At 40.9% G+C, this 12,549-nt stretch overlaps 2 protein-coding genes across 2 annotated transcripts; both read right to left on the reverse strand.

Annotated features, from left to right (window-relative positions):
- Positions 1-637: 637 nt before the first annotated feature.
- LOC110055882 (uncharacterized) lies at positions 638-4,285 on the reverse strand. Its single transcript, XM_089289733.1, has 3 exons — positions 3,440-4,285; positions 2,339-2,677; positions 638-1,086 (listed from the first exon to the last, which is right to left on the reverse strand). The coding sequence occupies exons 1-3, from the start codon at positions 4,134-4,136 to the stop codon at positions 881-883; spliced, it is 1,242 nt and encodes a 413-aa protein (XP_089145859.1). The 5' UTR covers positions 4,137-4,285; the 3' UTR covers positions 638-880.
- A 2,239-nt stretch (positions 4,286-6,524) lies between these two features.
- LOC110055883 (uncharacterized) lies at positions 6,525-12,376 on the reverse strand. Its single transcript, XM_020762305.2, has 3 exons — positions 11,450-12,376; positions 7,864-9,546; positions 6,525-7,766 (listed from the first exon to the last, which is right to left on the reverse strand). The coding sequence occupies exons 1-2, from the start codon at positions 12,024-12,026 to the stop codon at positions 9,248-9,250; spliced, it is 876 nt and encodes a 291-aa protein (XP_020617964.1). The 5' UTR covers positions 12,027-12,376; the 3' UTR covers positions 6,525-7,766; positions 7,864-9,247.
- Positions 12,377-12,549: the final 173 nt, after the last annotated feature.

A 12,549-nucleotide genomic window follows, 5' to 3' on the forward strand; every position in this document is an offset into this window, starting at 1 on the left:
ACAGAAACGCGTGTTAAAAACTAGTGGGAGGCAGACCAGTTGCCGGCTATTTACAAGACGTGGAGGAGTTGAATTCGAGACCACCGTCGCTTTCACTTGACAATAAAAGAACCCAAGACCTAAAATTACTAAAAACCTCACAGGAATATTCAGGGAGTAGAAATCTGCTATATAGATATTGAGCACTGAGAGAACGTAACATACACTGTATCCCGGGGTGACTTACCGTTAAACAATCGTTGGAAATTTTGAAAGCAATCCATAAAAGGTACCTGTATGATTGTTTTATGGACGTGTCAGTTCTTTCTTACAAACCGTTCCTTTCGCACTTTTTACCAGCTTACTATCAGAGCCAAAAGGTACTGGAATGTCTCTGGTCATCAGTTCATTTCATGTTTAAACCAACTAATCAACTTGAAAGATTGAAGGGCATGAGAGAAGCTATCGTAAATGTTAAAGTTGCTCTTGGCTGCGTCCCAAGCAACTCTTACGCTTCTCTCGTGCTCTCCAAACACTAACTCTTACTTGTAATAGGGAAAATAAGCAATTCTGTAACAGTCTATTAACTACATTTTTAACGAGCTGCTGGCAGATAATTAACTAACTTACTGATGTGCGGATAATTTTAGCTCCGTCATTTTTTTTTTTTTTTTTTGTATTTTTTTATTTACAAACACAATATACATACAAAAAAACTGCGAATAACGTCCGGTGGATTTTTAGAATTTTCTGGCAAACAAAATAACTTTATGCAAAAAAAAATTAAAACAGTCTTCGAATCAGATCGTTTTGCTAAAGCCAGGGCGTCACTTACGTGTTGTCAAACATAACTAGCGGAGGTAACATAAACTGTGTGAGTGCTTTTCCTGTAAGACGGAGGTTAGAAAAAATGAAATAGCAAAGCCGTTAATCCGAAGAAAAAGGAAAGCCAGGCTAAAGAAGTGTTAAACGTGATCCTGCCAACTTTGAACCCACAACCCGTGTCCTTAGCGTAGGAAACGAACAGAGCGATGTTACGGCGATCCCTGAACGTGTGGCCTTCCTTCCAGTCATTAGATGTCGTGCAGTTGATTCTCTCGTAGATTCCTTAGAAAACGAACAAAAGGAAAACTATAAAATAACACAATGTTACAGAAGCCTATGTGCCAGAGATACCGTTGTTAGATTTGTTTAAAAAAAAAACCCGAATTCAAGCTTTTAGATAAAATTAATCTAGAGAAAAGTTTTCAAAGACAGTATACTGACACATCTACTTTGTTCGGTAATATGGGAGGCTTCACTGAAAATTGTCCTCATATTCGAGTAATGTTAAACTTTTAAGTGGTCTGTATTGGTGCTGTAGTTGAGCGGTATATATTCCTAAACCCTTCATACTCCCTTGTCAGTGGATATTTTCGGAAAGGAATCCACCGTTGAATTTGTCAAAATCATAGTCCAAGAATGTTAGCCAATCAAATATCATGTGTCTCAGAGCCACTTTTCCTCGCGCCAAACAACTACTGGCTATGAGCAAGAGAGGATGATTACTTGCTAAGAGGGACGGACGGTTTCTGTCAGTAGAGTGCTCTGGGAGCTAGGTAAAATAAATAATAAATTACATTATCATTGGATGCATTTTCTTCCTTTTCATTATCCGAGAGCCAACCACATGCCTGCAAATAAATGCCCACAAATAATGGGCTGCTTATAGGTAGTACCGTCTAAATGTGTTTTGCTGCAGATAATATTCTGCTCACGCGTAATTGTAACCATGATCTCTGGTGAAAAATGGCAGATTGCTCCGCTGAGCTGCCAGAGAGTGATTTAAATAAGAAAACAAAACTGGTGATCGATTTATAAAACCATTATTGAACTCGGTTATCGCAAAATATCGTGATTTGTCAGAGTCTCGCAGACCAATTATTTGCCTCAGCTTCCGGCTTCGGCAAATAATTGATCTGCTCTCCACTGACGAATCACGATATTTTGCTCACTGCTCGTCCAATAATTGTTAAATATTTAGAGAGAAAGCCACATCAGTTTTAGCTGGTTTTCACGCATGTCCTCTGATCTATCCTGGTCGATTTGGAATTTGGAGTGTTTGTTTTGTATAGGGCGGAGGGAAACCTGAGAACCTGGAGAAAAACCCTCGAGGCAAGGCGAGTACCAACAACAAACTCAGCCCACTCCGGGTCGGAATCGAACCCAGGCCACATTGGTGAGAGGCGAGCACTCTCACCACTGCGCCAACTTTGTCGGACCTGTTGTAAGGGCATAAATTAATCGTCCAAGTAAGTGATCAATTCATCAATGTTTTGTACTCTTAATCTATACTTTTTTCCCTATAAACTTCTCTTACCGTTGCATTTACTTGTAATCCTGGCAGCGTAGAAACATGGGAGTGTGAAGAGATAGAGAACACCGACCAAGATTAAATAAAGGGAGATCTTGAAAGTAGCTGGGGTGTCAGCTGGGGTAGGATTACTGTCCCGGTCCGTCATGATTTCCTTAGATATTAATATGACGTCTACGACCATGCCTGCTCCAAAAGTAAACCAGTGCAGCACAAACCACACGCTGCAAGCTGATACTGTATCAGAAACAACTGTACACAGATTTTCGTGAATTCTTATGACGTCATCGAGGTTTCCGTCATCGAGGTCCCGGATGAGCCTGACGCAATCTTCCGCAAAAGTACCTGAAGTAAAAAAGCGATGAGCGCTCTTTTGACAAGGTTTATAACTGTAATTGGCACGTTATTTTATATAATCCTTCAATGAGCCAGGGGTTGTTTTACCCTACCAGGAAGCTCTCTCACTTGGTTTTTTGCGAGATTCTCAAAAATGAAATATAACGTGTTAATCCTACCTACTGGGACGCGGTGAAAATTGATGCATACTTACCTCCTTCTGTATTTAATTGCACCTGGTCATGAACACAAATTTTGAAGAAGGTGCAGTAGCCTATTCCTGTTGCGTAATCTAATCCATTCAGTGGCAAAGCCACATTTGTTTTAATCAGCAAGTACAGAATATCAGAGCCCACCATTCTTTCTTTTTACCTGAACTAAGGTCGAGAGCTGTTGTTTATCCCACATATTACTTGGAGTTTGCCCAGAGCATTTGTTTTCTTTTAGTTGCGATTTTCTCTTGATTTGTCTTTATACCGGCTACAGGGTGTAATCATGTCAGAGGAAAGATCAGTTCTGGTCTGGTCTCGTTCTCGCCACTTTGGTGCTGACTAAAACGGTAGCGGGCTCAGAGGAAGAGATTGAAAGAAACGGTATATGGCTTTGTTGAAAGTGCTCAGCATTCCAACCTTGAAAGGACTTTTCAGTTTAAATAGAATTGTCATACGGCTTCCTCAGAAACCTGTCGGATTTCGTTTGCTTCCAGAATGAATGCGATAACGTAAGCTTTCGCCCTTTCAAAGAAAAAGTGTTTCAGCACTGAATACTTACCGAGAGATAAAGAACTGATTGCGAACACGTGACAGGTGTTGAAAGATGCCCAGTGCGTTAATACTACTGCTGCTGCAATAACAGCGTACGCGGACTTTAAATTGTCTTGAATATCATTACTTTTAAGCTGAACGCTGAACAACAAGACCATTCCACTTAAAAACGACGCCATAATGATAATGAAAATAAAAAATAACAGGGTGATCTCCTTCCTGTCAACAACGTCCGCCATTGATTTGCAGGGAGACATCATGGATGAGACTGTACTCCTGGAGGCTGTTAAACAAACAAGGAAAATCGAATATGAGAAGAAAGCTGCTAGAGAAAACATAGTAAAGCACATTCTTCTTGTTTTAGGGAACTCCTCAGTCTTGTTATGATGTGTCTTGTTGAAGTAGCTGCAGTCAAAGTATGGGCAGCCCCAGTCAACAGAGATCTGGTAACCGGCTTGAGTTAAACAACTCATAACAAATAGGACACGCGGAATGTAGTTCCATTTTTGATGTCCCCATAGTCCAAGTGAACAGAACACAACCTTGAAAACAGGCAAAATAAGTCTAGAGCATACGGACCATCCGCCAGCATTCTGTGGCTGTCGACCTTGCCGGAAGAGCAAGTAAGGCGGCGGAATAAGCGGCTCACTCTCACTACGAACTCCATCCACTCCGCCACAGCCTTGTTCTCCGTTGTCTGCCATCTACGCTAAAAGCGTCAGTGCAACTTCACAGTCTTTTTGTCAACGAGTACGATGAATCACGGACCTAAGCTTTATCGCGATATTTCCGGAGTCAGCCGTGCCAAGGCAGTTTCGCTTTCGATTCGCCCCAGGTCACCCGGACGCCTTCAGTCATGGTGTCACGTATAACGCAATTTTGCATGAAACCCGAAGTGAATACACCGTCTTTCGAACACCTCTCCCCCTGCTCGGGGGCATTTTTTCTTTCTTTTCTTCGGTAACCGCACTGTAGGGGCCTAAAGTGGCTGAACTAAGACAACTAAACTGAACATTTGCAAAAGTTCAATTCCGAGAAGTAAAGTTATCTTTTACCTTTATTGACTCAGTTTCTTTCAAATGACTCGTGCCTTGTCATCGATGTCAATCGTCAGAGGAGATTAGCCAAGTATGTTACACTGAAGGCCATTGAAACAGGTCTATAACGCAAATGTTTCACGTGTTTTTCGCTGGCAATTATTTATCGCGAGTTCAGATTGCCAGTGACTTCTTCTTTGGCTCTAACGGAGGGGCAAAACTTGCCTTTGAAATTAAAACAGAAGGTTGCTTGAACAAGAGAGGTTATCTGTACCCCCGGGTGGGGGGGCTACTCCCAGAAAAATCGGGTTGGAGTCTGCGGCCCGCTTCCCAAAACTCTTACCCTATTTATGACCAAAATCTGCGATATTCCCTACCCTATTCATGACCTGACCAAAAATTCGAAACCCTATTTATGACCTAACCCTTAAATCAAAACCCTGTTTCAGACCTGCGTTATCATAAGTTCTCTAGTTCAGACCAATGTTAAATTACCGTAAACATAATTTGTGAAGGGCTTTTGTTGATTTTCTTTTCGATAATGACGAAAAAGTGGCGTCTTTTTAAAAACATACCCATATCAAGGCTAGAGTGCAAAAAGCATACCCTATTTATGACCAAAATGGCAAAAATCGGCTAAAATCGATACCCTATTTATGACCAAAACAGCTGAAAAACCATACCCTTTGGGGCCGCACATACCTATATAGCCCATATAAGGGATTACCCACCCCCCCCCCCCCCCACCTCGGTTCTGCATCATGATTCATGATCAAGAGACCTTTTTCGCTTGGGCGGTTTATTGTTCCATTACAGACCACGTGACATTCTCTAGAGAATTGTTCTTTTATCCATTTAAAAATTATTTATTCATATACACGCAAATATTTAAAAATCTGAAAGGAAGAATTCCCAAGAGTATCATCACGTGGTCTGAAATGGGGCAACAAACCGTCCAGTCGAAAAAGGTCTACACTATATAGGGCATTTAGATAAAGGTCGATACGGTATGTTTGTGTGATTGTTTGACGCTTGCGTGACATTTTAATAATTTAATAAGAGAACTGATTTTCGTTTAATTTAAGGAAATGGCTGTCAAAATACGTAACTAATTAATCTACACACAGGCGGACCACTATATGTGTTCGTGGTTAATAATTGTTTATATGAAACGAACAGAATCTTCGAGGGTTATGGCTAACGCTGAGGGTCTCCTAGGGGTTTTGGGGAACAAGGGAACATTGGCAAAATATCGAAGGGAACAAGGGAACATTAGCCATTTTTCGGGAACAGGGGAACAAAATTCGAAAAATTACAGAGGGGAACAAATAACGAAAATGTGTGGGAACATGGGAACATAGGGCAATTTTGGAAGGGAACAAGGGAACAAAGACCCCCCTGGGAGACCCTCAACACTCTGAAAAAGACCGGCCGAAAGTAATTTCGTAAAAAGACGCCTCAGACGGCCCAGGAAAGCGAAAAAACACCACACGAGTCGATGGGATATTCAGACCGAGTTGTAATTTAGATATGCAATTTTCAGAGCTTTATTCATAACCTTCATAGATTCTTTTCGCTTCATTTAAACAATTATTAACCACGAACACATAGAGTGGTCCACCCGTGACATGATCGGATTAGGTTAAATCATAGTATCGTCGCTTTCGGAACGTTCATGAGGTTTGCTTTTGCACGTAATCCTTTTGATGTTTAGATGAAACGTGGCATCCTTTCACGAAGTAAGTTTGCTTGATCTTTCTGTTTTGGTATTGTATGCTTGCTATCGAGCGTCGTTAACTCGGCAAAAAGCAAGTATTATTGACCGTGTATATATCGCAATTGTGTTGTACTTTTATTTTCGTTTTGCATAGCTGTTTTTTCGTTAATTACCGTTGTGTACTTGGTGGTGATTCAATTCCAGATCGAATATCAATCATTAAACAACATTATACGTTTGGAATTCGGTGGTTTCTTTGCTCTTTCTGGGATTTCCACCCCACTGGATCAGGTAAATTAATTAAAATGGTAAAAAAAAAAAAAAAAGTTTAAGAAATATAAAGCGGTAAGGAAATAAACTTTATTTGTGAGCGGTGGCCAAATTAGCAAGAGCTTTCTGGTTGGCCACCGTCAACATTTCAAAAACGTTGCCAGCTCTGGCTGTCAGGTCCTTTCTAGTTCAAACACTTCAGCCTTTAGCCTTGAAATTCAGGTGCTAACTACATTGATTCACAAAAATTCAATTAATGGAGAATAACCAAAAAACTAAATAACTTTCAATCCGAGAACTCAATCCTTGATTGTGTCCATCAGTTTCAGACTCTGAGGCGCTCTATCTTCTATATTACGACAATACAATACACTACAGACCTTTTATTTATATATACACGATAACAAATTAAAGCTAAAAGCTGTCGCTTGAGGGGTCGTGTTACTAAGTTAAAATGTTAATTTACAAATACTAATTAAAAAATACTAAAATACTGAAAAATGTTTATTATACTAATACTAAATTTACTTACAGATATCCAATAAATTTCTCCCTAATACACAATAAAATTGACTACTTTTCAATACTTTGATTCTCATGAATTTGAATGTCCGAGATGTCATGCCGACATGTGTTGTGTGCTCGTTCAAGCAGTCTGAGTGATTGGGAGCTATCAGTTTTAAGAACTCAAAGAGCTCGCGAGCAATACTGCTTTCCTCAGAGGCGTTCACAGCTTACCTGTGTACAGATGGCTAACGACCCAAACTCGTTTTTTCATAGGAATATTTTTTCTCCGGCCAAGGCTGAATATTCTTATTTCTCTACCGATTTTAGGCTGAAAATATTCTTGCCAATGTTCCGAGATAATAGCGTATGGCATTTTGTATTGACTTTGACGGTGTTGGAATCATTTTGGAGCTAGCCTGCAGGGAGTAAAGCCTGATCTGACACACATAACTTCTCAGCAGAAATGTTATTATAGCATCGAGCCTACGGCTAGTGTTATTCTTCTTGTTTTTTTTTTTTTTTTACTAGTTCTGCAGTTTAGAGGAGGGCAAAATATTATACTGTTTAATTAAAAACATGTAATAATTGTATTGTATATACAAATTTTCAACACACAAAAAATAAAAAGACATATTGAGTGATCATCGCAGTAAATATATTCTGCTCAAAAAATCTCAGCCTCGGGTTTATTCTTAAAATTTCTTAAATTTCAGCCACGATATTCTTACATAATATATTGTTATACAGATAAAGGGTGAAGCTATCCCTTCGCACTATTGCGTATTCTCGGTATTGGACTGGAACTAGCTCGCAATGGAGGCTCATGCGGGGGGAAAGAGTCTCTGCATTAGCCTCACTTGCAAGCTAGTTCCAGTCCAATACCGAGTATACGAATATGACCTATTCAGCTTTGTACTCAGATCCAGACCACCGAATCATCTCCCCCCTCTCCTCTCTTGGTGCGAGTCAGGTTTCAGTTGCCTTCACCGGCTGGAGCTAAGAGCGTAACGTGAAAGACTGCCTGCTGGAATAAAAACTGAGTTGAGTCTGATATTCAGGTCATACAGTCGAGCTTTATCGTAGCAGTCTGTGACTTGTTTCTCAGTTGACCTTTGGATTGCACATCGTTGTGAGTGAATGTAGCCAAGCAAACGCCACTCCATTGCGAGATGGCGTTTGTCGTCTTTGTCTGTGAGCTGTATCGCTGTTTTTACATAATCTTCCGCCTTTCTAAGGAGGGGGAACAGGTCTCTGCGTTCTCTAGCTCCTACTTTAGGCTCTCTGCTGGATGCTTTGCGTTGTTTGAATTCGAGGTCTTTCTGTGTATTTAAGACGTACAGGTTGAACTTACAGGATGCAAATTGGAAGGACACCGAGGCATCTGTGAGGGCAAGATCACCCATTGCCTCAAAGATTTTATGGGCGTTCTGCTGGACTCCCAGTTGTGGTCGTCCTTGATCGTCTTTCAGCCCGCACAGGTCAAACACCTTTGGTACAACACGAGAAACATCAGCGAAAACTGCATCTTCTTCCACAAGCTCCGTGACAAGTTTGACCGCGGTGGATATGTTCAGTGTTTCACTTTCACACCATTTGGCCAGTTGTTCTTTTAGAGGAATGCGTCTTTGCTTTCTCTCTGCAAGAAACTTTTGATACTGAGCGACGTTTGGATCGTCCTCATCATCCTCAACGTGCAGCAGTTCAATCAATTTGGTAAGTAAAGTTTCAGACCACATGCTTGAATTCTTCTCAAGGAATTCCTCGATGAGCTTCACTGCCTCTGCCTAGTTTCCCGTTGCACAGAGATAATCAACTCTACCTCTTATTGACTGAACAATGTACTTCGGGTGTCTAGGAAGACGTACACGAAAGTATCCTGGGCCAAAATCAAACTGAGGTTTGGGATTCTTGCTCTCTTTCATGGAAGTAAAAATAGTACCGACACCAGTATACATTCCTTCGGCGAGTTTCAATGATTTCAAAAAATCTGCTATCCTCCTGTTCCTGTGCTGTACAGGTGGTACTTTATTTTCTGAGAAGTCTTCGGGCTTCAGAGTTGGATCTGGACCAGGGTAGCTGATGATGTCGATGAATTCTGGTTTGACGTGAATTTTGACTGGATCGGGGTAGGAGACTTCATAGCTTCTGTGATAAAACGCATTCACGACTGCTTCACGAAGAGCTCGGTCGGGACAGGCAGAAAATGCATGGCACGCAACGCCTTTTTTTGGTTTCTCCAGGATAAAGGACAAACACCCTTCAATCTGTTGGTCTATTGGGCCAGTCATTTTTTTTCGCTCTTCCAGGTAATTGTCATGGGAGAATATTGCAATTTCTGCCCTTGCCCCTTTGAAAAATTTATGAGGTTCAGGATTAAAAAAAGTAGGGCCACATTTAGTGGTGCAAAAACTGGAACCAACTGCTTTTTGACTACCTTATCTGATGTACTCTTTACCAAATCCATTTTTTGGTAAATAGTTATTGGTTCACCCGTATGACGGGCCAGTTTACTGTCGGTATCCTTCAAGTACTTCAGCACAAGGCCTTTGTCTATATCTTCTTCAGACAGGATACGACCGGTTCCTATTGATGGAAGAGAGGAGAACAACTTTCATTACTATCCTGTATAATTGTGCCTGATCAGAAGCACACAAAAAAGGATAAATAACAGAATACTGAAGAGTCGATGTCAGGGTTACATGGGGGCCGCCCATGACGCCCCTTAAGGCTGGTTTTTACTAGCGACGGCTGGGAGTTGTAGTCGGAGTCGCAATCAGAAGCGTAGAGTAATACCATCTAGTGAAAAACAAACTGACAGAGTCGAAAGCAGAACACCGCATCTGCCTACAATTCGGCGTCGCTTACTATCCAGTGAAAACTAGATTGTCGAAGTTGCAGGCAGAAGCGGAAGAATAAACCAATCACAATGTTCGTTTCCGGGCCTTGTGATTGGTTGGTTCTTCCGTTTCTGCTCCCGACTCCGACAATGTAGTTTTCACTGGATCATAAACGACGGAGTCGTAAACGGGATCGGAAGAAATGGAAACGTTCTGATTCTTCCAACTCCGATTCCGTCGAGCTTATGACTCCGCTTACGATTCTGATTTTCAGTTTACACTAGGTCGTAAGTTCTCTTACGACTCCGACTACGACTCCGACTCCGTCGCTAGTGAAAACCAGCCTTTAAGTAGATCCCTAGGTGTTCCATTTCTTTTCATTTTTGAGACAAACAGAGATCCTTTTCCGATGCATTTCGATGCTGGCTCCCCTCCCCCTCCCCCCCCCCCCCCCCAAAAAAAAAAATGCTTAGAATAAGGCTCGAAATGACAAGGATATACACTGCTGAACAAGGATGATTACGGAGTACTTAGTTTTGCAATTTCTTAAAAGGAAACGACGAAAACACAGAAAGCAGTGAATGCTTTCAAGACATTTACAGCTGAATGTGATTCATTTACTGGGTCTCTTATAGACTTGCGTCATGTCCAGCAAGTAAATTGCTTTTGGTTCACTGCACTGTTTTCCAGGATGTTCTTTTTTTTTTTAACAAAGAATCGATTCAAGTTGAAAGGAATCAATGAAAGCCGATGCAATCATTGAAAGTTAAAGTCAATCATGTGTTAAGTGAAAAACAAATTTTTCTGGATCGTCGATGGGTCTTCCATTTCCAATATAATTCGATTGAGGTCGCGTTTTTACATGTGGAAAAACTCGTAGCGGTTGGAGTCTCATACTCGCTTAAAATGGCAGCGGCACATAAAATATAATACTTTATAGCTAAACTTGGTATTATAATTTGCATTTCACACCATTGTAAAATGGCGAGCACAGCACCGTGCCGAAAAGAGTATGCATTAATTGTGTACGCCACGTGCTCTTGCATAATAACAATAATAATAATAATGATAATAATAATAATAATAATAATATAATAACTTCTAGAGCGCTTTTTACATTTACTGATCAGCAGCGCTTTTAAAACTTAAAATACTACAATAAAATTAATATTTGTAAAACTAATTTCATGTATAATGATAAAATAGAATATTTTATAATAACATAATTTATGCGTCGTATTCTTCTCGGTATGGTACTCCATTCGGTATTTTACATGTGTTTTCAACTGAGCTATTCATATACTGCCATCTAATCTCAAGGGTGATAAGTTAATTAAACTTAATGTCAAACCCCAAAATTCAAGATAACTGAAAATAGGTAAATCAGACTTAGAGGAAGTTCTGAAATAATTTATCCACGGACATATTTTCCGAGCTCAACTACTCAGTTGAATCGATCAACCGCGCAGTCAAGCTCCGCCGAAGTTTTCGACGAGTTATCTCACACTTTTCAAGACCAGTAAAATAATTTATACATATGTTAGTAAATTCAATTTCAACACTTAGGTCTCCCAGCTAATCTCACAGCCTCGCATTTACAATTCGAAATCCTACTGCTAATGTAATTTCATTGCTATAAGTTTTCTTACCGCTGTCACTCGCCGTTCTGTCATCAAATGGAGTACTATTCTCTTGACACAGTCGCTTTATTTCCTGGTCTTGAGCTACCTTGGTTTCTGCGGCCTGTCTAATGTAATATTTCATTTCTCCTTTGTCGCTTTCTCTGCACATATGCGGTCTGGCTTCTGAGGGCTTGACCCAGATCACGAGAACTTCCTTTCTCCCTTCCTCGGAGTCGACGACTTCAGGTTGTAGTCTGGGAACATGCGGTGGCTTAATATTACCGCGGCAGGTCCCCGCTATCTCTTTCTGTATATTTTCCAGGTTCCCTTGAATACCATATGGAACAGCGTCTCGGTTATTTGGTGAATCCCAGTTTTCCTTTTCTTCTACTCCGATGATGATGTATCCGCCGTTAACATTGTAATAGTCGTTAGCGAGGGCGGAAATGGTGTGGATAATTTGCCAGTATGGACCGCCTTTAATTCGTGGATTGTTGTGCCACGCTTTTTTGAACTCTACTCGTTGTGACTCAACTCCCTGAAGAGCGAGGAGATCATTTATGTTTATCGGAATACATGAGGGGTACGATTGTGCGGCAGCCATTTGTCCGAAATTCCTTCGCTTCTTTCACGCGACCCTCGGGGCTTCTAGAATCCAGTTTAGGGGGGTGGGGTGTTGCTCAATTAAATTCGACAGTCTTATAGTGACACTCAGTTTATGACCCAGAACCCCCTTTTGGACTGCTTGTTTAAAGTTATTGTGACCTATAATGCGTACTTCATCTACTGTCGATCATGACGTGACGTCATGTATTTTGAGACTGGTGCAAGAAATAACAAAAGCCCTAATACCCAATGACAAGTCCACTTCCATTTACAACTCATTGTTCAATTTTCCGAACTCCAGCCTTACCTTACTTCTTTCCGAACAATGTTCAGCGCAATGCACCGGGGGGTGGGGAGGGAGAAACGTTAGGTGTCTCCGAGGGCCATTGTAGCTTTGCAATTATCGAAATATTAGCCACTTGGCTCAATTTGGTTGACAATGTCAAAATTAAGGCAATCGCGGATTTTTATGAAGTGTAAACAGGGCTTTAAAACAAGGATAACGAGGCTTGAGTGGAAAT

The sequence above is a fragment of the Orbicella faveolata genome, unplaced genomic scaffold, assembly GCF_042242905.1.
Source record: "Orbicella faveolata isolate gen_17 unplaced genomic scaffold, um_ofav_v1 contig_1, whole genome shotgun sequence".
Lineage (NCBI taxonomy): Eukaryota > Metazoa > Cnidaria > Anthozoa > Scleractinia > Merulinidae > Orbicella > Orbicella faveolata.